General features: G+C 44.4%; 1 protein-coding gene across 2 annotated transcripts in view; it reads left to right on the top strand.

Annotated features, from left to right (window-relative positions):
* The first annotated feature begins 739 nt into the window (after nucleotides 1–739).
* Nucleotides 740–24,649, top strand: part of Pax3 (paired box 3) — a 91,897-nt gene continuing 67,987 nt past the window's right edge. The window contains exons 1-4 of one of the 2 annotated variants that reach the window (XM_051190535.1): nucleotides 740–1,192; nucleotides 2,359–2,594; nucleotides 3,864–3,990; nucleotides 5,071–5,205. In XM_051190535.1, coding sequence (XP_051046492.1) covers nucleotides 1,108–1,192; nucleotides 2,359–2,594; nucleotides 3,864–3,990; nucleotides 5,071–5,205 — 583 coding nt within the window. In that variant the 5' untranslated portion in view covers nucleotides 740–1,107. Of the gene's footprint in view, nucleotides 1,193–2,358; nucleotides 2,595–3,860; nucleotides 3,991–5,070; nucleotides 5,206–24,649 lie in introns of both variants that reach the window. The other variant, XM_051190534.1, reaches the window with a different exon arrangement.

Below are 24,649 nucleotides of genomic sequence, written 5' to 3'. Positions count from 1 at the left end.
GACTTTTAAAACAAGAAAAGGAGCTGAATCCCCCCCCCCCCCTATCTTGCAGCTTCTAGGCCGGGGTCCTAGCCAAATCTGTCTATGTCGAAGGCTACCCCACCTATCCTTCGCTCCCAGACCAAGGAAAACGTAAAGACCTTCTGGGTACATCCTGGAATCTTCCCGAGAGGAGCCGCACTGGGAGGCTCCCATAGCGAACCCAGGCCCAGGGAATACCAGAGAAAAGAAAACTAAATACATCCGGAACTCCTTATGCCTTTTTACGAGTTACCCCCCCCCAACTCGTGTTAGTAACCCTGAAGAGAAAGCCGCAGGTGAAAAGCAGAGACACACGGAGAGAATAAGGGACAGACAGACAGACAGGGAAGAGACACAGAAAGACTGGGGCAGACGGGAATGGAAAACCAAAGAGATCAAAGTGACAGACACAGCGAGCCCTTCTCCATCCTCAGCCGCTCTCATCACCCAGGCTGCCTCTTCCAGTTTCAACCTGTCTACCCTTCTCTCTCGGGGAAGGGGCACAGAGCTGGTCCCCCTCCGGGTCGGTGGAGGCCTGGGCACTGTCAGGGATGGGAAGAGAAAGTAGCCTCTGTCGCCCAATCAGCGCGTGTCTTCGCCACCCGGGACGGTCTCCTCGTTGGCCAATCGCAGCTCAGGGCTTCTGACCAAGCTTTGGGTGAAAGAACTAATAAATGCTCCCTAGTCCGGATCCCAGCACTCGGTGTCACGACGGGAGGAGACTCGGGCCGTGCTCCCGCCTCGTCACCACCCTCCCGCCCCCGATCTTCGTGACTCCTTGAGCACCCTTGCCAGTGGCCCCAGCTGAGGGGCCTATCTGCCAAACTCGCACCAAACTTGTCCGCCTTGGGCTTAGGATCCTTCATTCTAAGGACTCCTCTGGAGCGGGTGGACTGAGAGCTAGCAGCCCCCCTCCCCCTGCGCCCCGCCTCTCTCTCCCTCTCTCTCTTTCTGTCTCTCCTGCCTTCTTTTTGGGGAGGAGCTCTCTGCGATCTGGAGAGTCCCCGAGGGTCACCGGCCGCATTGCGCTCGCTCTTCCGTCTCGCCTTCACCTGGATATAATTTGCGTGAGAAGCTGCCCCCAGGATGACCACGCTGGCCGGCGCTGTGCCCAGGATGATGCGGCCCGGCCCGGGGCAGAATTACCCACGCAGCGGCTTCCCGCTGGAAGGTATGTTAGGGCCTCAGCCCATCCGGATCCCGGGGCCTGGGATTGGCTGCCGCACCCCATCCCAGGTCTCCAGGGCCTGGAGTCGTGCGTTCCCCGGAGCCTCTTCCTCCGTACTTCCCATTCTAAGAAGCAATAGTCGGGAGGGTCTCGTGGAGGGGAGAGAAGCCCTATTCCACTTTCTGACTGCAAACGAAGCACCGTACTCTACACAAACCCTCAGAGCTTGCTTGGCCTGCTGCGGCCGGCTACACTTTACCCCGTTGTTTGGAGTTGCTGCCGTGATGAAGGCGGACAAGCTTCGCAGCCACGGAAACAAGTTTTTCTATCCACCCAAAGTTGCTACGAAATTGTCCCAGCTGCGCCCACTTTTCAAAACCTCCTGTTAGTTCGGCAAGAATTTTCCTGCTGTGGAAAACTGAGGTGGTCCGTTCTAATTGGAACTTTTGGCATTGATTAATTCAATTCTAATCAACTCAAGAAGCATCTCGAAGTTTCTTAACATGTTTGGGGATGCCCTTTGGTTTGCTTGAAGGTTTTGGGAAATTTCGGGGAGGTAGAAATTACTGCAAACTCGAACTCTACCAAGCAATTTGGGAAGTAAGGGCAGTCTTGAGACCTCGATTCATAGTAGAACGCAGCGTGCAATGGCAGTAATCGCGGCTGCGGTGGTCACAGCCAGGCTCGCCGCCGTTTTTTTATTTCTGTGGTGTAACAGGTGATACGCGCTGTCACCTGTGTCTCCTTTCCGGACCCTCCCTGACCCTTGCCTACTACACTCTGATCTGGAAACTCAAAAGGTTGTCAGCTTGCTCCAGATCCGGCAGGATTTTGTTAGCGCCAGATGTTCTAGGCATCAGCCTTATTTCTCCTTCCAACTTCCAGTACCCCCCTCTCCCTCAAAGAGAGAATACAGTTTCTCTGTATCAAGTTATCTTACAGCATTTACTCAATTTTCATAAGGTAATATGCCCCTGCAGTGGATAATCATTGAAACAATCATAACCGTAAGAGTCCGGGGCTGGGGAGTCCAAAGCCTGGTAGTTGGTATTTGACTGTCACTGAATGGTTGGCCGGAAGGATGCAGAATTAGGCTGGTTCGTCTTTCTGCTTTCTAGTCTCCCTAAACGATTTTCGCCTGGACTTTGTCTTTTGCATTCTCTTCCCAGTGTCCACCCCCCTCGGCCAGGGCCGGGTCAACCAGCTTGGAGGAGTTTTTATCAACGGCAGGCCTCTTCCCAACCACATCCGCCACAAGATTGTGGAGATGGCCCACCACGGCATTCGGCCTTGTGTCATCTCTCGCCAGCTGCGCGTGTCCCACGGTTGCGTCTCTAAGATCCTGTGCAGGTACCAAGAGACAGGCTCCATCCGTCCTGGTGCCATTGGAGGCAGCAAGCCCAAGGTGAGCCTGGGGCCTGGCTTCGTGGACTTTGGGTCCGTGGTCAAGCCGGTGGGGAGTGGGCACCCACCGTCTGGCAGGGAGTGAGGAAATTTCCAAGGGAGGTAATATCTATCTATCTATCTATCTATCTATCTATCTATCTATCTATATATCTAGGAAGGAGTGGTGTGTGTGTGTGTGTGTGTGTGTGTGTGTGTGTGTAGAATTTAGTTATTATGGTTGCTGGTGGTCCTTGAACCTTGAAAACCGGCTAGCATTAGCATTTTTCCCCCCAAGGGAAGGGAAAAGTTTTTAATGCCTGGGGGCCTTGGAACCCTCAACAAATTATTTTAATAAACGCCTAAAGCAAGCTTGTTTCCCCAATCTCCACTCACTGCACCACTTTCCTAGAATGAAGCTAAAAATCCCAATTTGATTCTTGAATATTTTCTTTCCCAGCACTGAGAACCCCCGCCCCCGCCCCTGTGCAAAATGTTTTCAAGAAGTCAAAAGCCGGGGCTATTAGTTTTCTTTATAATAAGCCTCTTGACTACATTTTCAAAAAGCAGTTTGGAGAGATCCTTAAATCATGTTAGTTTTCTTTAATAAGCAAGAAAGTGCTGCCCTCTCCGGAGTGGGAGGAGATTATTCGAGGCCTGCTACCTTCTTGGGTTGTGAAGAGAAGCCAGTATGATTTTCTAGTTGCTAGGGGGCAAAGTCAAATGAGCACTGGTGACTCCCAAACATAGTCCCCCTCCCTCCCCATTTTCTCTCTTAACCTGAGTGAGAATCTTAGGAGTGAGTGAAAGAGTCATTCTTTCAGGTTATCTATGTTTGTCTAATTAAAAACAACAACAATACAAGCTAGATACAAGGCCTTTGAAATCTCATCCTAATCCTCCCATAGCTCAGATCTGACCTCTTTGGAACTGACCTAATTTGATTTTTCTGTGGTTCTTTTTAACATTTTTCTTTTAGTTTCGTTTTTGTGTGGATTCGGTGGGGTGTCTAGTGGATCAGAAAGTACAGCCCTCACCTCCAAACTTACATTTTTTAAAAATTTAATCTGGTCCCCCATGTGTCTTCAGGTGGATAGATGGTCTCCAGGCTGTCCGAATGGGAAAATCTCCTGTCTGCTCTTTTCTAAACTGAATTAAAGCCCTTGGCTAAGCAGAGGGACAGTCCCAGAGTCTATTGGAAGGAACATGCTACTGACCATGAGGTGGAGGCACCATATCTGGTTCACAATGTTGGGTACCAACGCACCATCCGCCTATTCTCTTAAAGCAGGTGACAACGCCTGATGTGGAGAAGAAAATTGAGGAATACAAAAGAGAGAACCCGGGCATGTTCAGCTGGGAAATCCGAGACAAATTACTGAAGGATGCTGTATGTGATCGGAACACTGTGCCCTCAGGTATTGGGTCCATTAACTTTTTCCTGAGGCAGGACCGTCAGTCTCTTACTCCAACAGGTCATACAAGTCATAAAATCTCCCCAATTATCCATCCTGGCTATTGGGAGGCTGTCCTGAAATATTTACAAGCCAGACATTCTTGATATTTTATGGAGCATTGGGCGAACGGCTGATCCCCAGGGTGGCGGCTTGGAGGATGACCTGAGGTTTCCCCGCAAATGGAAACATAGGGCACAGGCTATATGATTATTTGTATTGATGTTCCCTTCTAAAGAGAAACAAATGTTTTGATAACTTCCACTGAAGGGAGATCCAAGCTATACCGGTGGAGAGTTGACCGGCGCAGTAAAGGGGTGAAAATTCGGTCCGGACGAGATTTTCCTGGAGTTCCAGGGTCCGTTCAACATCCTGGCAGCTAGGGGAGAGGTTTAGGGGAAGAAGGGCCAGCGCTGGGCCTCCGCGCGGGAAGAGTTTGTTTTTAATTAAAAGGAAACTCCCTTTTTCCCTCTGTAAGAACGATATATTTCAGAGCATGGATTTGTTTACCAGACTGGAATCTGGAAAAAATAAATCGGAGAGAGTGCGTTTTCTTTTGATTTTTACAATAGGGAATGATTCTGCAGTTGAAATTTAAACCCTTTCTATCCTCAAAACAAGTTGATTTGCAGGCGACAGGCCCTCTGTAGTTCTTTGGGGCCCAGTGCCTTTGGGTTGGGAAGGGGCACGGTGAGAGGTGAGCTGGTGAAAGAAGTTATTTAGGGTGTTCTGAGGCAAGTAGCCTACCGCTTCTCGGAGAGGGACGAAGGTAACAAACATTTCTCCGTTCTGAATTGGAGGTGTTAGGAGATTTCCATTTTCCAGTTCCAGCTTAAGTAATGAAGGTGTGTGTGTGGGGGGGGGGCGTTAAGACAAGAGAGAATGCAGAAGGACCGGGATGCCACCAGATGCAGAACACAGCAGTGAGCCCTGCCCAGGAGCAGGAAATGGGTTGAATGCCTCGGCTGAGCCTTTGAGGTCTCCTTTGCAATCATTCCTTTTGCCTCTCAATCGTAAGCGCTGCCTTCCTCCTCTTATCTCCAGTGAGTTCCATCAGCCGAATCCTGAGGAGTAAATTTGGAAAAGGAGAAGAGGAGGAGGCAGATCTAGAGAGGAAGGAAGCAGAGGAAAGCGAGAAAAAGGCTAAACACAGCATCGACGGAATCCTGAGCGAGCGAGGTAAGGGGCCCCAGTGGGCCCTGCGCTCCTACCAGCGAGCGCCAATTCTAGGACCTGTGGGTCTGCGCAACCGCAGAATGGCCCTGGCTCATCTCAAAGCTCAATTCCGGCCTCGGGCACAGCTACTGGTCTCGGGAAGGACATTTAAGTCAGAGGCCAGAGAGGTACTTGGTATTAAACAAAAATCTCCTCTATCCTAATGTTTATTTTCCTGGCGCCCAAATCTGGGAACTCATACACACTCAGCAAGTGTTGTGCCTCTGAGCCACATACCAATAGTTCTAACTCTAAGTTATTATGAGTTTTTTTTCTCCACCATTTCTAGTTCCTTGGGGTTGAGAAGTCTGAGATGTGTTGCAGGTGGATGTTGTGGATGCTTCCTAGATGGAAGCTAAGCTTCTCTGAAATATATACATATATATATATATGTATGTATGTATGTATATATATATATATATATGTTTAGACTACAGGGTAGTTAAATATGTCTGCGGAGCTTGAAGTAGCTTTCACACTATGGGAAAAAACTGCATGTGACCGAGAATTAATAAGAATATGATTGTTCTGGGCAATGGGAGCCTAATGTTGCCCAAACCTCTGCTGCCTTATACAAATGTGTTTGCACATGTGTATAATAAGCTGGCTAATTTTCATTTGTTCTCAAGTGAGATGAGGTATAACCTGTGTGTATCTGGCAACTAACTGACCATGCCCAAGTAGTGGGTTATAGGGATCTGGGTCAAAGGGATCTGTGTTCGTGAGCCCCTAGTCCTGTCACCCTCTGTTCCCCAGGGTACAGACCACCCACTCCCTGTTAGCTGTGAGCTGTCAGCACCAAAAGAAAAATCTCCCTCCAGGGTATGGAGAATTACAGGCTGTTTCCCTCTTACCTGCTTGGAGTCATCTCCAAAAATAAAGGTTTATAGAAAGAAATAATCCATTTCTATCAGGGCATTCTGAGATGAACTAGGAGAAACTTAGCTCTGGCACACAGATTGTTGTGTCTCTCTTCCCTACCTTCATTGAGTAGCTTTGGGACAACTGCTGGCCTTCCTGGAAAGTTCCTTTGCAAACCAATACAAAAGCTGCACCTTCGATATTTAGAGTTGGATGTTAGCGACCAAGTGCCCAACTTCTAATAAACGGACATCTAGATGCTTCAGGGCACACGTATAATCAAGAAGAGGCCCCCGAATGGAAGGAGGCTGAACAGGGAGAAGGAACATATTGTTACTTCTGTGTTTACAGCAGGGGCTTCAGTGAAGTCTGTGTAAGTCAGGACAAATGCATTTCTGGGCATTCTGTTTTTCCTTCCAGCCCTAGCAGCAGTCTAGAGGTGCTATGATAAAAATAAGGCAGAGGGCTGAGGACCCGGGCCCAATGGGCTCTTAAAGCAGAGCCTTTGGTTATGGGACAGGCCTTGCCGGGATCCATGACTTTGCTACTTGTTGCTAGAAGTATCAGCCAGGCAGACCAGCCGCTCCCTCGCAGCCGCAACAACCAAGGCCCAGGAGACAAAACATCTCAAATGAGCTGGTCAAACATTTGTACAACTTTTCCAGCGTTTACAAAGAAGGCCTTCTCTACACAATCTACACTTGGAGATGAACTTGGGAGACAAAGCCTGGAGAGTCCATTGAAACTCACACTTTAGCTTGGCCCAGACAAAGCTCCAGCTCAGAGCAGCTTGATGTGAACAAAGGAAGGCAGCCTTTTTATAATTCAAGGAGAAAAGAAGAGAAAACAGCCCCACAAAGGGCCCAGAATAGACATTATGGGCTTGCAATGAGGGATGAATTATTCAATGAGCCCCAGTAGCTGCTGAGCCAGGAAGTTTTATGGACTCTCCAGTGTGGAAAAAGTGGCCATTTCACCTACAAAATGTTTCTAGTCTTTTGGGTCGCCTCACTGGGCCGGCTGCCATTCAAGGGCAATTGCTACCATTTTTAAAAATCAGAGTGTTTCCCCCAGTGGGGATTGTGTTCTTCTAACACACACACACACACACACACACACACACACACACACACACACACGCCCCTCCCTCAGAGGCTGAAGTCTAATTTAATTTGGGGTTGTCAAGGAAGACACAGCCTGAGTCCCTTCAGTGCCTCCAGCTTCCTTTCCGGATGAACCCTGGAGGGCAAGAGGGGCCCAGAGAAAGGATAGAGTGAGATGCAGTTTGAAGTCTAGAAACCTCAAATATTCCCCTCTGTTGTTTGGGCATCAAAAGTCTCTGACGGTCCCACTTGTAAAATAGAATGGATGTTGAGAAAGGGCTTTCTGAGTCCTGACAAAGGGGAGGGAAAAGCTGGTGGAGGAGGGACTTTTGGGTGCCCCCCCCCACTACTGTGTGCTCTTGCCAGATGGGCCTGGTACCTGCTGCTGAGGTTGGCTTTGCTGGACACAAATTTGGCCTGGGGTCTGCTTGGCAGGCGCTTCTTGGATGCTGGGAGAAGGGCACCCAGACAGAGGTCAGAGCCTCTCTCTCTCTCTCTCTCTCTCTCTCTCTCTCTCTCTCTCTCTCTCTCTCTCTCTCTCTTTCTCTCTCTCTCTCTCTCCCTCCCTCCCTCTCTCTGTCTCTGTCTTCCCCTCCCTCCCTCTCCCCCCCCCCACCAAGATCTTGTCCCTTTTCCTAAAGGGTCCCTTTTGCTTTCCCCAATTTTCCTTCTCCCTTGTCCAATCTCAGTCCAAGCAGCGGCTGCATATACCCCTATGTTCCAAGGTACCCCCAGGCTCTGTGCACCCCTGCTGATTCCATCCTTCCTGCAGCATAGGGGTGAAAGAAGAGGGTTGTGCGGTAGGGAACCTTCCGCCCTGTGCTTGGCCAGCAGTGCAGACGGAGCAGGCGCAGCCGGACCTGCGGAGTTCGAGCTCAGGCACCTCGGGCTGCGGCAGCTCAATGGGCGCCTCTGTTCCTCCCCCGGCGCAGCAGAGCGGGCCCGCGGGCGCCGCCACAATAGCCCGGGCCCCCGCTGCTGCGCCCTGCGCCAAAGCGCCGCGCCGCCCCTCCCCGCGCTCCGGCCGGCCCGCAGCTTAGCTCGCCGGGCTGCAGCCGACTCAATTGCCTTCTTTATGTCCCTCTCACTTTCATCTAGACACAGCCCGCCTCCCCCTTCTTCTCCTTTTTTTTTTCTTCCCTCCCTAGCCTGAGGCTCACATTAGTGAAATTTCTGCAACCTCCCCCATTTTTTTTTTCTTATTTTAAAGAAAGCCCTTAACACAAAAGCGGTGACTAATCGATAGAAACTGCTCCTTCATCATCCTCTCCTTCTCCTCCCCTCCTTTCCCTCCTCCCTCCTCGTCTTACTCCTCTTCCTCCTCCTCCCAACCCCCTCCCTTTCTCTCAGCAGGGTGACGCTTTTCCTGTTTGTGAGTTTTGGGCAACATTTTTGCTTTGTGCCATAATGGAATTACCGGACAGACGGGGGCTGTAGATGGACACGCGACGGCAAGACTTTCCGCTTAAATATTTAGATGTAACGTTACAATTACGGACTTGTTGCTGCGGCTTTGAAGTGGCCGTGCGGGAGCGCAAGGGGAAAGAGGCCAGATTGCCAAATTGATGTTTTGATTGGGCCTGGAGACACGCTTTCACAGGACTCTCCCCCCTTTAAAAATAAAATCTCAAATAAGCGTGGGAGGTTTTCAACAATCGCAGAGATGAAACTGAAAGAATTCGAGCACAGGATCTCTGGGAGCTTATATTCCCTTCACATTTCTTTTTTCTTTAGTGGAAAAAAATGTTTTGGTTTTTTTTTTTAATTTTTTTTTTCAGAAAAATGCCTGTGTCAAAAGTTTTTCTTGAGCTTGTTTTGTGTATAACCTCATGATCTTTACTAAAACTAATGACAAATGACGTCAGATTAAAAAATGTATGTCTATAAAGATCAAGGCGGGGGGGGGGGGTAAAGTTCTTGGACTATTTCGTTCCCAGTAGATTGTTTGGAAAGCACACTCTCGAATGAAGGGAGTCATGCTGTGAAAAGCAAAGCCAATTGCTTCTTCCTTGTTGGTGGAGAAGGGAATTGGTTGGTGTGGTGTGTGTGTGTGTGTGTGGGGGGATAGGCTGAGCCTTCCCACAGATTAAAATAATCGGGCACAGGATTACAGATTTCTGGACCCAGATCTTTTATTACTGGCCATTTCCTGACCATTCTTAAGTCCATTTGCCAGGACAGGAGTCTGCCCTCAACATCATATTTAGACCTGGAGACACATTTTAAAGTTTTGAATGCTTTACAATTCTACTCAAGGAAAGTGTTCCATTTGAAAAAAAAAAATGTGTTGGGGGGTGGTGGTGGTCACCAAACCACAGTAACATTCCCTAGCCAGAACAATGGGGAGGTAAGGGGTGGAGTGTGTGTGGGGGGGTCCTGCGCTTAGCACTTTCTTTTTCCTCTTGTTTTACTGGGGTAACTGCTGTATGCTTACTTTCTAGCTTTATTGAAAACACGCAGATTTCCTAATTAATGCACGATATCATGTTTATTTTGGATTTTGATGTGATTGTTGATAGCACCGGAACAGGAGGTAGGAGCTTCCAGTTTGTAATAATTACTGAAGGGTCATTTAAGAGTCTCCAGGGCTGAGTCATAAAACACACCCGGGCGATGATGCGGAACCAGAAAGTGTGCCTTGGTTCAGGCAAGTGGAATATACAGAAATCAGCCAAGTGAATAGGAGCGATGCACTAAACCCTAGTGGTTCCAACATTCATGAATATTCTGAGGACAAAACAAAAATCCTTCCTTATCATGAGATTAAATGTTCACGTTATACAAGAAATAAATTGGTCAGCAGAATAGCTCAGTGACAGTTGCCTAGCCTGGGACCCAGAAAGTTTCGGTTCAGTGGGGTCCTATGATAGGTAACTTACTTATTCACTCCAATAAATGAAGATTAAGGAACTATTAAGGACAAGAACCTACCTTGTAACTCACCAGCCACTAAAATGGCAATTAAGCAGTCAGCTTCATGTCTTATCTCACTGGCTGCTCTGGGGTTGCTTTACAACCAGGAATTAAAATCTGAAAGGGGAGTTTTCTGCGGCTCTGGCCAAATATTGATTAAGTAGCTGTTTGTTGATACCATTGTCATTCATTAAAAGGCTGGGAGCTCAGCTCCTCAGTGGCCACCTTCTTTTGTGAGGTCTTCTTAACCACACAGATCAAAGTGGGATCATTTCAATTTATCTGTCTTGGAAAATCCTCCTTTTCCTCAGAAATCTCTAAGGAGGAACTGGCCAAAGTCCCCTTCAAGAGTAAGAACTGAAACCAGTTCTGTGTTGTATCCTAGAGAAGGCTCATGGGGTATTTTTTCAATTATCCTGTGGTGATTTCATGTTCAGTACTGAGGCTGAGATAGTGATTTTATCAAGTTGGTTCTCCTTTGGGGCGTGTGGGGGGGGGGCTGGGGGAGGGGGCGGGTGTCGCTACTATCTGTTATGGCAAATTTTCTAAATGTGAATTTGTCACTATAATTGCCTCCCAGGCTGGAGTGCTATGCAGAAAAGATATCAGATTTTTTAAAATGTAAAATTAGATGGATAAATTACAGGAAGACAATGAGATATAGCGGCCATATCTCCCTATGTGCGGCATTTTCATATTTTTGTGTTTATTTTCAAATCCCTGCATTACGGGAGTAGATACGTGTTCATATGTACAATGTGTGTTGTTGGGTTTATTTACAAACTGGTCACTGAGAATTAAGCTGGTTCTGGCCTGTACAAAGGCATATTTATCCTGAAAACTTCTAGAGGCATCAGAGTTGGAAGTAACAGCATAGATCTTAATACATTCCCAGATGTTGACTGCTAGGAAAAACACCTGAATCCCATCATGACTTCTGTAGTTGTTGATTTTTAGATCAACTATTAGGTTTTTGTTTGTTTAAGAATTTAGTATATTTGTATTGGTTTTTCCTTTCTTTATGACGGTAAAAAAATTCTTTCAAGGGCTCCTTTGGAAATATACCATTTCTGTGCTTAATTTGCAAATTCCAACAAATTACTCTGAGGTTCTCCTATTTATACCAGAGTCAGGCTTGGGGTATTTCTCTGTATGTCATGTATGTGCCACTGTGTGAGGCTTTGTGAGCGCCCTTGCCGTGTGCATTTTGATTCTAAATGATGGTGTTATAAGGGTTTGCCTTTTTATTATTTACTTCTTTTAAAACAAGTTGTGTCTTGACATGTGGAACTAAGTCAGTGTTGGCTGTGTTTATCTTATAAATATATTTTTAAAAATTCTATGTCAGAATCCCATATGTTAACTTATAATGAATTCATTCACCTATGTTCAAATACTCAGTGGTATAACATGGCACTAATCAATCATGACAATACAGTACAACTGCCTGTCAGGCTGCAAGTCAGAGTCAGTTTGAATATATGTGATGATGGTTTGCCATCCCTGGGTCAGGTACAACGTCATTCAATTCTTTGTTGCTTATTTCAAATATACACACTTTTTTTTTTTTTTTTTTTTTTTTTTTATACACACACAGTGTTGAAGCAACTTTATCCTCTTGAATGTCAGGCCAGGGAGACAGACAGATCCCAGATCCATGTGGGGCCAGATCTTAGTACCAAGGCGAGCTTGCTGATCTGAGAATTCTTGCCTCTGTCTGAGGGAGGGGCTGTGGTGTCAAAGGAGGCACTCTCTTACATACTGTTTTATCTAGAATCCTGCAGCAAAATTTAAAATGTCACAAACTTTGCTACGTGTCATATGCAGAGAGAGAAAGTGAAAGGGAACTTGCCATTCTCTCTGCAGATGAACAGCAAGGTGGATGTAATATTGTTCTATGGCTCTCCCATGGTTTACAGTCATCTTCAGCCTTCCTAGTGCTGCAACCCTTTAGTACAGTTCTTCATGTTGTGGTGACCCACAAGCATAAAATGATTTTCCTTACTACTTCATAACTGAAATTTTTGCTGCCGTTATGAATCACTGTTATGACTCATAATGTAAATATCAGATATGCAGGACATCTGACATGGGAACCCCATGAAAAGGTTGATCCACCCCCAAAGGGTCACAACCTACAGGTTGAGAGCTACTTACTGCATTAGAAATTTGCCCCTGTGGAAGGGAGACATAAAAATGTAGCTGAAGACAATCACACAAGTTTTATGAATTCTTACCTCCTACATCCTGCTTTCCTTTATTCCTGGTAAACAGGAACAGATCATTTCTGCTGTGTAAATTGCCACCTTTCTCTCTATTTTTAAAGAAGAAATTGTATTGCAATAAAGGAGCATCTGTGTAAAATTTAGAATTTGATTTGATACACTTTTCTCCCAAAATGGAGAATGTTGAAAAGGCAAATTAGTTTACATGGCAAATAGCAAAAAATGTTTACAGCATTTAAAATTCTACAGCAGGATTTTAAGTAAAGCAAAGGAAAGGAACACATCCCCTTTGCGCCAAAGCAACTTGATCTAAGTCATCTGAATTTTTATGTCCACCATCTACTGAAGTGACAAATTGTCTTTTCTATGGAAGCTAGAATCCATGACAGGCAAAAGCCAATCTATTGTGTGCCTATATCCTTAGATCCATTCAGTACTTTACTGGATAAACTTTCTTATGGACTTTTAGCTGCTCAGTTCTATTGGGTCTGTAATAGCATATTAACACCAATTCTCAATTCTAGGGGTCAATTCTTGTTCTGGATCCAACCCAACAGATTCCATTCAGAAATAGCTGATTAAAATGCTTTGCAATGAGCAAGGGAACCTCTTGGGCAATGACCAACAAGGTTGAGGGAGGGGTTACAAGTATAACTTCAGCTTGTACCATTCATAAGATCACAGTAAAAAAGAAAAATGAAAAAAAATATAGATTTGTGGAAACTTAAATGTAGACCTTTAAAAAATAAAGTCAATAAGTATGGCTCTATGAAGACTTACAGCATTGAATCTGCTTTGTCTTATACCCTTGGATACATACCACAAGTAAATTAGGGTAGAATAGCTAAGAAAAGAAAGTTAATTACTACTTAACATGGAATCTGTTCCATTTATTTTTGTTTTTATAGTGAATGTTGATATAGTCACATGTTTGCATTTAAGCAGAAAGTTAACATTTTTATTTTGTGACTTTTTTTATGAGTGACATAGATATATGTCAGCCACATGTTCCTCTTATTTCTTAGCATAAAGTTCTAGAACAAACGATGAGTTTGTTTGTTTATTTAATTCCTCTGATGCTAGGAATGGAACCCAGGGATCAACAATGTCAGGTGTCCATTCTATCACTCAGCGCCATCTCCTTCTAGTCTTAAACGTATATCCTAAAGTTTAATATTCAAATGTATCATCATCATTCAGAAAATTAATTGGTGTAATTTATTTTTGTAAAGAAAGTGGTCACCTGGACCCGGCAGTTTGCTGTTAGAAGGCTGTTGGAGCACTGAGTGTTTTTGTCATGTCTGATTTAGAACTTTTCTACACGTTTTTTTGTGCTCTAAAAGAACACAATGGCCAGAGTTAAAGTGGCACTGTGCTGGCCTTACCTAGCAGTCTCTGAAATGGCAATGGAGACCCATCACTGTTCAGGTGTGACCTCCTGAACTTCATCTTTGACACTTTTAAGACAAAGTGGGTCATGCTAGTTTCCAAGGGTTCTGTAAGAACAAGATGAGGAGATACTTGTGTGCAAATTATATCTACTCGCAAAACTCAAATCCTGGTGGGGTAGGGGACACAAAACTCTGAACATATTGAGAAAGTGACCAGCCTACAGGCTAGCAGATGGGCTCTGCCCAAGGGCAGATAAAAAGCTTAATTCAAGGCTTAGCAGCAACAATGAAGACCAAGCACACACACCCTCAGCTTTCACACACAGCATACATATATACACTCCACATTCTCCCCTTTGCCCAGAAACGTTCTTGTCAGACACCCTTTAATAGAGCAACTTCACTGATTTCATTCATAGGGATGAAAAATTACAAACTTCTAAAACTTCCGCCAAATGTCGAAGGATATTTCTTAACTCCTTTCCCCTCCCAGGCTATCGATTTGCTCTGTTGGATGAACTTGTTTGCAAACTTTTGTTTGTTTATTTTGCCCAGTCAAAGTCGGGCAAACTGCTTAGTGAACACTGATCCCAACGTATTTTCGCTCCTGCCACTCGCTAACTCGTTCACGTGGTGGAGTTCCCCACGGCCTTTCATTACACCTCCTCTTCTGCCTGCCCATTCTTAAACGGGATTGGACTCATTCTCAGTTCCTGGTGCACGGTTCTTAGCACTGGAGCTTAGACGTGTGGAGGAGACTTTCCATAGTAGCCATCTTAAGCTGGAGGATAAATTACAATGACCTTTTAATTTGATTTCCTCCTATTCAACCCCACCCCTAAAATGGTGGTGAGGCTGTGCGCGTGCACGTGTGCTTGATCTTGTGAATCTTGGACCACAGGCATGCACTGTGAGTGAAATGAAAGTATCTTGCTCATGAGGCTCTGGGGACCGAGAGCTCCTGCCCCTGCCTCTGGTTTGAGCCTCTTGACAGTGCAGGCCCTGGCTGCATGGAAGGCTGTTTTCTTATCCCCACATGCACTGCTCTGACCTGTCTCAGAGTTAGGTCAGGCTGGGGCACTGCTGGTTTACGCAGCTGTTAAGGCTTAGGCGTCACAGCAGGCAGTCTCTGCTCCTTGGCTGGCTCGACCCCAGAAACTGATAAAAACTTATTGGAGAGCATGCCACCTTCCTTCTGGATGCCTCCTAGCCCCCTGAAGGCTTTCAGATGCGAGGGGACATCTTGGTTCTGAGGGCCAACTCTCAGTTCCATGGACAGGCTGAGAATCACATCCTCAACAAGTCAACACTTCAAATGACATAGACTGGCAGTCAATTTTAGTTTTCAAACCGCCATGTTTATTTTTGGGTGGATAAAACACTTGCTTTGTACAAAACTCAAAAGCTATGAATGGAAGCAGGGTAACATGTTTTCTTTCCCTGTATACTAGATCAATATCAATGAGTGCCTCCCCCCCCCCAGATGGCACAAACATGCAATTAATCACCCCCCCCCAGTTTATCTCTCACGTGTATAATGTTTTCACCTCTGGTAGAAATGGCAATCTTCTATGTCAGCTTTCCTGCACCTCATTTTATTTTTTTCTTTTTGAGCTCAGCAATCAATCTTCACCAGGGATTTCTCAGCCCTGTTTGTATAGCTGTGTAGTATTCCGTTATATTGGCAGAGGGTGATTTATTTTACATTTAAAATGTTTTCAATGTAACAGTACCATTTGGCACAGATGTGAGTTTATTTATAAAATAAGGGGATGGCATTTGTGATTTTGAGGGCTTTGATGGAATTTGGGTTCTTCACGGAGAGCAAATGGTGAAGGAGCTGAACAGTTGAAAGGCGGGAGGGCATTTGCCTTGTGGGGGGATCCTGTGGAAGACAGACAAGACTCTTTCCTCTGTCACAGTCTGAGTGGGAGCATTGAAATTACTGTTTTTAATATTAGTACTCCATTGACATGAGACACTGTTGCTCCTGACAGCACCGTGCACTTTCCCGAAAATATGTTGGACACTGTTGTTGCTCCTGCTGGAGTTCAATTCCACTTCTGACACCAGATATCGAGGTTAAATAAGGATCAGGATAAACAAATAGGCCGAATAGATGTTTATTCAGGGAGAAATAACTTACAACCTAGACAGATGAACACCAGGAAATTCAACCCGATCCTCTCCTGTCCGAGTCACGCCAGCAAGAGTTAGAAGATGTTCCATCTTCTAACTCTAAGCCAGTTTCTTTGCCCCCTACTTATTGGTTTCTTTTAAAATACTTTTTTTTTGGTTTAATATTTATTTAATTTCATTCCTAGCTAAAACAGTCTTCTGGTGTTAGGCTTTTTTGCTTGCTTTTATTTTGTACTAGAGATATTATAGGTAGTTTATATAATTTAGAAACAACTTATTCTAACCATTAAGCTGTAAAAGAGACATTGTCTTCCAAGGACCCCAAGTTAGGTTCGAACTGGTAAGTCATAGAACATACTGTTGTGTTCTGATTTTGAGGCATGCTGACTTGGGGTTTCTGTGTTTGGTAATGGCTCACTTTAAGGGAGTATGTATCCCTTCCCTTTTCCTGCACAAAAGCCTTGTTATATTTTTCCACATACCTTACCCCTCTCAACTCATTTTGGCCCATTTCCCCTTAAATCCGATGCTTGGGAACACAGTTGCTGAGACCCAACTTGCCTAAATTGGGAGATAGAGTCTGAACCAAGCCAGAAAGAACTGTGCTCCAACTCTCCAAGAAAGACTAGTCACCCCCAAGCCCCAGAGATGGGGAGTGATGATAGCAGTACATGTTACAAAGCGAATATTTCAAGCCACCCCTTCTTAGGAAAAGTCCATGCAGTGGCAGGAGAAATAAAGGGCTAGGGATTGACTTCTGAACATTAAAGCCGTAACTGGGGAAGACAAAAACGGAAAAAGGAAAGAAAACAAGACTTGTCTCTTGACAATTCTTGTTGCCATCCCAAGATGCTCAGCACACAGTCTGTGAGCATGAGGTAGCAGGGGTGTGCATTCTGCAAGCTGAGAGGCACTGCTGGCTTCATGGATCCCCTTTCTGCTTTCCCTTTGCCTTGCCTGTGAGATCTCAAGTGACCAGAGGGACAATGTAAACAGGCTTGGTGTTAGGAACAGCTGCAAGAATGGGAAGAATCAAAAGCAGCCTTCCCACTCCCCCCCACCCCAGCCCTATGCATATTGAGTGGAATCAGGTTGGTAAAAGTGTGGCATCTCTTTCCTACCTGCAAGAGTATCCAGTTCCCTACTTAGGAGGGGAATCTAAGGGTGGTTAATCCCAAAAGGAAGATCCTGATGTGTTTTCGTGTTGCTGTGATGTTGTTGTCAGAAGAAACTTAGACCGTATATTATAAATTATTTCAGGGCCGCCATGTGCAGAGTGAGGGAACTCTGGATATATGATACCCTTACAGTGTTTTCAGGTAGGCAAAGAGATGGCAAATAGAGTCAGTCACTGGGGAACTAGCTTCATAGCCCTGAGCAGCTGTCTTTTGGAAGTGCTACTTTTTTTTTTTTTTTTTTTTAAGATTCTAATATTATTTTTTTGTATATGAATGTTTTTCTTACATTCATGTATGTGCACTGCATATATGCCTGGTGCCCATGGAGGCCAGAAAAGGGCTCCTGATGATCTGGGACTGGAGTTGACCATGGTTGGGAACCAACATGTGGGTGCTGGGAACGCATGCCATGTCTTCTGCAACAGGTACTCTTAAGCACTGAGCCATCTCTGGAGCCCTGGGAGAGGTACTCTTTCATTTTCAGTGTGTGTGAGTGTGTGTGCACACGTGTGCATGTGCGTATGTGTATGTATGTGTTGTGTTGTACATGTTGTATTTATGTGACTGTGAGGGTGCATGCTCCCATGCATGTGCACATGGAAGCCAGAGCAGGATATACTTGTCTTCTATTATGCTTTACCTATTTCCTTAAGATAGATTCTTTCATTCAGTCAGAAGTTTAACATTCAGGTTGGTCAACAAGCTCTTAGGGTTCACCTGTCTCTATCCCTCAGTGCTGGGGTTATAGGCACACATAGCCATGTTTGACTTTTTAACAATATATAGATACAAGGGTTTCCAACTTAGGTCCTTGTGCTGACAAAGCAAGAACTCTTACTCACTAAGCCATCTCCACACCCTTATTCCCGGAAATTATTGAAAACAGGAAGAGACTCCTGAATCCATCTGGGAGGAGTTGCACTTCAGGATTCCTAAGTAGGTGAGATCTCGGTGCCTGGAAGTGTTGGCTTTGTTTTGGAATGTTTAGAGCCTTCTGACATCCTATCAGACTGTTTCTGAAAGGCCTGAAAATCCATTCTGGGAAGGAGAGCAGATGAAATGGAGGGGTCCTCACAATGCCTGGGGTAGACTAGTAATCTGCCAAGGCAAAATAGGACTTGGGAGCTCATCAGCATGGATGCCTTCCAGGTGGTGGATTGCTCAGTTTTATGCAGACAGGACACATCCATGGTATGTGTCTGTGTGCAACATACATTTATTACAAAGTGGTAGAAAGGCAACTTCTATAGTTTCTTACTTGAAGCCAATGTCTGCTTGTGGTCACTGGCCCTGCCAAGCTTTGAATACTTGCTGAGTGTTTGTCTGGGAGAAGAGGGCAAATGGATGACTTGGGATAGAGTGTCAGGTCAGAAATCTCAAAGACCCAAACTCTAGTGTGCCTGAACTGACTAGAGGGATGCCCCAGTATTGGAAAAACTGCTGTTAGATGGCAGACATTGCTTCAGTAGATCAGGATGGCAACTCAAACTCTCACCTGTTTGGGATCAGTTGTGAGGCTTTTTCCAGCTTACTCAGTGAAGGCTGGCTTCTCTGTGTCTTCCCCTTGCCTGTGCTGATCTTTTTTGAGCATTCTTGAAGACAAAACCAATGGATACTTGTAATGTAGGAAGTACCATAAGTGGTCAGTAGAGTAGGTCAGCATATACCTTGGTCAGCTAGGAGATAGGAGAGGAATCATCTCATTGTTACAAATAATACACAGAACTGAATTCTGAATTTTTTCTGGATCTTTGTTGGATAACTTCCATTATTACTATACTCTTTTTTTTTTTCTGGTTTTCTAGACAAGGTTTCTCTGTGTGACAGTCCTGGCTATCTAGAACACACTCTGAAGCCCACTGAGATCCTCCTGCCTTTGTGCTGGGATTGAAGGTGTGTGCCACCATCAACAGTCCCAATTGCTATAATTTAATGTCATCCATTGTGATGATTTTTCACCTGAAATGAATCCTTTCTATTTTCTAAAAGTGAAAACCCATATTAAAAACAAAGAAAAAAAATGTTATTTTTCACACTGATGTTTCTGTACAAGCAAAATCCTTTTGGAAAAACCTTAGGAAAAAGAAAATGAGCCAGGTGTTGGTGGTGCAGGCTTTTAATCCCAGCACTCGGAAGGCAGAGGCAGGTGGGTCTCTGGGAGTTCGAGGCCAGCCTGGTCCACAGAGCTAGTTCCAGGACACATTCCAAAGCAATACAGAGAAACCTTGTCTCAAAAAAAAAAAAAAAAAAAAAAAAAAAAAAAAAAAAAAAACCAAGAAGGGGGGGGGGGGGAGAGAAAAGAAAAGTAAGAAAGACAGAAAGAAAATGAACTGTCACACAGTTTCCCCAAGACATTTAAAAACGCTTTCCTTCCTCCACTGGCTTGTGAGTTGACCTTGAGTAGGGGGAGTGGTCAGTTTCTGGGCTGGTTTCTTCTCCTCTCTTCTCTCTCTTCCTTGACTTCCACCTGCCTTTTCCTGTGAAGCCCTACCAAATGCACACACTCTTTCACTCCTCATCCTGCCCTTATTCACACAGAAACTCAAAACAACTTCGTCTGGCAGGGGTGCTGACACTTTGCAAGGGATCTTGGGACTGGCCAGTTTAGCACGGAGGACAGATGAGATTGCCGGGTATCCACAGCGGCAAGCCACTGGAAGAGGCAAAGAACAGGTTTCTGATGCTCTTCACATCAGCCCCCAGCAGATCCTGTCTTGAATAAGTACAGATGGGATCAGTTCAGCCAGGAGAGCCCTCCTTGCTGATGGAGAAGACCAGAAGGCAGGGCGCCCCCGCCCCCCAGCTACCCAAGAGTAGGTGAAGCCAAATTAGCTCCAGAGAATTCTCCACTCCAGGTGGCAGGGAAGGGTCTTGGTTTTGGTGTTCCGGGCCCTTGGCAAATACTGAACCAGAGAAGAGTATACAGGTTCTTTCTGACTGGGAACCATAGATCAGGAATGCATAGGAATGCATGTGTAGGGCTCATCTTGACTCCAAGCAGAAAGCTTTTCCTATGCGGCCACAGTGATCTGAGCTCTCGCACTTTCAATAGCTCCAGGACATCTGTAGAGGTCTGAGGAAATGCACCGACCTCCAGAGGTCAGACTCTAAGATGTGAGGGATATTCTTCTTGGGTGCACTAGCTGAGAGGGCTCAGATACCCTAGCCTCTAGAATCTAGAGTCTAGATGTTGAGTTATGTGGCGCTGGGGACTGAACTCAGAACTTCGTACTTCCTAGGCATGCATTCTACCAGCCGAGTTGTATCCTCTGGTTCCGGAGCCCTTGAGAACCTCAGAAGCTCGGAAGACATAAGCAAAGAGGCTCTGAATTGAACAACTGGGCTGTTGTCTATTGTTAGTTTATGTGCTATTAAATTTATGATAGATGTCTTTGGGTCTTAGAGTTGCTACTTAGATTCTATTGGTATTATATGAATATTGAATTATGTCCTTGGAATTAAGACTCCAACAGCAGTCTGCCTCTGTTAGGGGGAACATTTGTCAGAAGTAGGTTCTTTTCTATTGGCTTTTGTTGGTGGTGGTTTGTTTGAGACATGCTTTTATGTTAGCTTAGGTTAGCCTTAAGTTTGCTGTGTAGTGGAGAATGACCGCCAGAGCCCGATTCTCCTGCCTTGTATCTTCAGAATGCTGGGGTTACAGGTGTGTACAACCTGGATTCTATGGTGCTGGGGACTGAACCCATGCTAGTCCTTCATGCATGCTAGGCAAGCATTCTACCAAATGAGCCACACCCTCACCCCTGAGAGATAGATTCTCCACAGAGCTAATGAACCTGTGGAGTTGTACCCATGCAAGCCCCTTTGTGTCTCTGACAGGGGCCCCAACAAGGTCTGAATTTCCTTAGACTTTTACAAATGATGCAAAAACTAAGACTTGATGGGCCTCTTTCTCTAGATGGGCCTCTTGAGTCTCAAATGCTGCATCTGCTGCCATCTGTTTCCAGTGAGATGACAAGCATCTGGATGTGACGTGAGAACATGGCCCAGTTACACAGGAGAACAGATGAATCTCAGTGAGGATGCTCTGGTCCCCCCATGTGTGCTTGAGACCTTTGAGCTTCCAGTATGGCTCTTTCTGTTCTCTGCCTTCTTAACTCAGGGGGCCAAAGTGGGAGTTAGGCAACTTGTCCACATGTCTTTCCACTACTTAGCATCCTCGGCACTCACAGAGAACCCCTCAAAAAACATCTGGGACTGGCACCTTTCAAGCAAATGAAGAGTCTTCACTCACCAGAGAAGAACAGGCAGGCAGAACTCTATTTTGTCAGGGCTTTAATTCCCTTGGTTGTCAAGGTGGCCTGAAGCACTATGTCCACGCTTCTAATAAGTCTCTGGAAATAACCCTATGGCCAGTTTGCTGCTATGACTCTCTGTCCCTTAGTTTCTTGTCCTTTGGAGCATGCAAATACAAGGCAAAGTGAAAGCCAAAGCCTATGGCAGGCAGTGGTGGCCATGGCAATGTCCCACCACCAGCAATTCTAGTAGCCCCAGGCAGCTGCTCTAGGAAACAGTGGGGTCACAAGAAGTCCCAGCATTCAGGTCAAGGATGGGCAGAGATCATGACTCAGTATCTTAGGCAAGTGATTGTCCTGTCTTGTTTTGTCTTTGGGGTTGGGGCAGGATGGCTTTGGGGTGGTGGGTAGGACCAGAAGCCTCGAAGGCACATCTCTGTATGCTCCTACAGGTGGTCAGATCACCCTGCCCTATCCACACCAGGGATGCATGCTTTCTTGTTCTGGCTGACAAAGTTTTGCTATAAGAGGCTGGGAAAGTATGGGGTATTCTTTAGAGAATGTAAACAATTCTGTATTTATATAAAAATGTTACTGCCTTCTGCATAATGGTAGTGATTTCTTCCTGTTTCTAAAGAGGGACATAGATGTCTGATAATTGACCAAATCAGAATCTGAAATGATCTTGAAAAAGAGATAGGGAAGGAAGGAGAGGAAGAGGAAGGGGAGAAAGGAGGGAGAAAGGGAGAGAGAGAGAGAGAGAATATATTAGGCAAAGTGCACTTCACTTTTCTGACTATTCTATACACTATTTTAAGTGTGGGTTAAGCAAGAAACTAACTGTCTCACACCTGGCACTGAACAGTTGTTAGAAATAGAATTGGGCAAGACATTTTTTTCCTATTTTTTTTCTTATTTTGCTTTAAGTTGACTCAAAAATATATATTCAAAAAATGAACATTTTCTATACACAATAATTTGATACAATTTTATAAAGATTAAACAAGAAATTAATTAAAATCTGGAAACTGTAGTTTTCTTTTTCCTCCCTCCCTTCCTTCCTTTCTTTTTTTTTTTCTTTTTTCTACTTGCTGTGAGCATTTTAGAAACTTGGAAAGAATGTAAGACCTTTTCCTTTTGAACTGGAAACAACACAAGGCACAATGTCATGGTCTATCAAAAGGAGATTTTATGAAGTTTTCTTCCCCGTCTACCTTTTTACTGTTTTGTTTTTATGGAAATTTATTTCAACAGTTGACATTTAACATATGGACTTTTAAGCTGTATATTTTGAAAATGCACAGAAATTCATTCATGTATTTCAATCCTTCACAGCAAAGGCTGAATGATAAAATTAACAACACACGGTGCATTCTGAAATTTTAATATTTACATGCTAAACTTTTTAATGTATCAAATATCTCTGGTTTAAATTTTGTCATTGTAGATTTCTTTATCTTAAGCAGGTTTGTGGAAACACATGTAAGCGAATGTTGCCGTATTTACTAATCTTTTGAAATCGAGGCTGAATGCTATAAAATGAGACGACTAGAAGGAGAAAATATACCCCTTGTACAACCAGAATAATAAGCACTACCGTTTACCATATGAAAGAGTTTATTTCTATTTTTCTTGCTGATTATACCATACTAAGATCAAATATATTGCAATTTTGAGCTCTGAATTGCAAATTAAAAAATTTTATTTGATAAGAGTGAAAGGCAGTGCTCGACCTTTAGATTAAAGAAGAAATCTGATCTTAGCCACTTCTAGCCAATGCTTGACTCTTTTTTTTTTTTTTTAAAAGTAACTCCATACAAATCAAAACAATCGAATGTATTGAACTCCCTTTTCTGATCTGCAAGCAAGCCCTTTCCTTACATTGATTCAGGGACCAGCTTCCAACAGGTTGTTGGGAGTTGCATTTGTGAGAGTTAGGCATAAATTTGTTTAATACAGTTTGAATAGCAAGATAACTATATAACTTTTAAAACGGCAGCATTCATACTCCTGTGCCAAGTCTGGGTGGTGCACGGTACTCGATCTGAGTATTTCATTTCCTTGACTTATTTTTTTTTTCCCTATGTTTTCTTAGGGAAGTGCTAGTTGAGATTCGAAGAAGAGTTGTTATTCTGTTTAACTATATAAAAACATTAAAACATTTTAGGGAATGCAAAAATACATATGTTTCAAATTAAAATATTGAGCCATCTTGGATATTTTAATAACATTTCCACTCTAAAGTAGCAAAAGCAGACCTTTTCTTTTTCCTCTTTTTACCCCTTCCTTTCAATGGGAGTTACATTCTGATCAAAGTGATCTCAACACTTTTGGGTAGCACTTTGCCTCCACAATGGTGAAGTGCTTACTACCTTCTTTGCTGTTAAGAGTTGTGTTTTGTGTGTGTGTGTGTGTGTGTGTGTGTTTCCTTTACAGGGAGCCCAAACTTTGCAAGTTATTTTTGCAATCAATTATGAATGCAAATATAATTTTTTTACCCACTAAAGAAGTCAGCAAATGCGAAAGTGAGACTGTTGGATGATGTGCTCTGGCGTGTGTGTGTGTGTGTGTGTGTGTGTGTGTGTGTGTGTGTGTGTATGTTTATTTCATCAAGGTCATTCATATTAATCATTTGTAAAGATTTTGTTCAACAGTTCATTTTAAATATTAGAGGCCTGGAGAAAATGGACCAGCAGAGCAGAACCCAGGGTGGCCAACACTTCTTTTAAATGTTCTTGAGGCATCAAGGGGCTCTGTATATTTTGTCTCACGAGCCTTTTTGTGAAATAGATTTCTCACATCAGATTTAAAAGGCCTTCTCCACAGGAATCGGCTAAATACCCAACTCTGAATTCACTTGCAGGGCAAATAACAGTTTAGACTGGCTCCAGTTAGAATGATGGGAACTGGGTATCGAGGGAAAAGGAATCAAACAGATACTTCTGAAGACATCCCGGTACCTGCTTTGATTTATTGAAGTTTCATTTTTCTTCTGCTGTAATCACAAACATGTTAAACTACCTGAAGAGTATCGTAGGTTTTTCAGAAGACACCCAAACAAACCAACAAATACGGAAAGAAAAAGAAATTATTCAAAATTGTAAGAACTATTCACCAGCCGCCTTTGCTAGGCTTTACATGCCTTTGACTACAAAGGAATATTAATTTTATGAGAATGAGTTGACTTAAAAGCTAGGATGGATCAGGAGCTGATTTTTGGCATTCCTTAATTTCCACCCCCCCACATTCTTTTGTTCACTCGACACCCAGCTTTTCGTACTCCAGCTTTGCAGGCACCTCTGCGGCGATCACCCGACAGTCTGTTCAGGAGCCTTGAAGAGTTTC

Source organism: Phodopus roborovskii, unplaced genomic scaffold (assembly GCF_943737965.1).
Source record: "Phodopus roborovskii unplaced genomic scaffold, PHOROB, whole genome shotgun sequence".
NCBI classification, from domain to species: domain Eukaryota; kingdom Metazoa; phylum Chordata; class Mammalia; order Rodentia; family Cricetidae; genus Phodopus; species Phodopus roborovskii.
The sequence above is the reverse complement of the archived record's forward strand: the minus strand, read 5'-3'. Positions and strand labels throughout refer to the sequence as shown.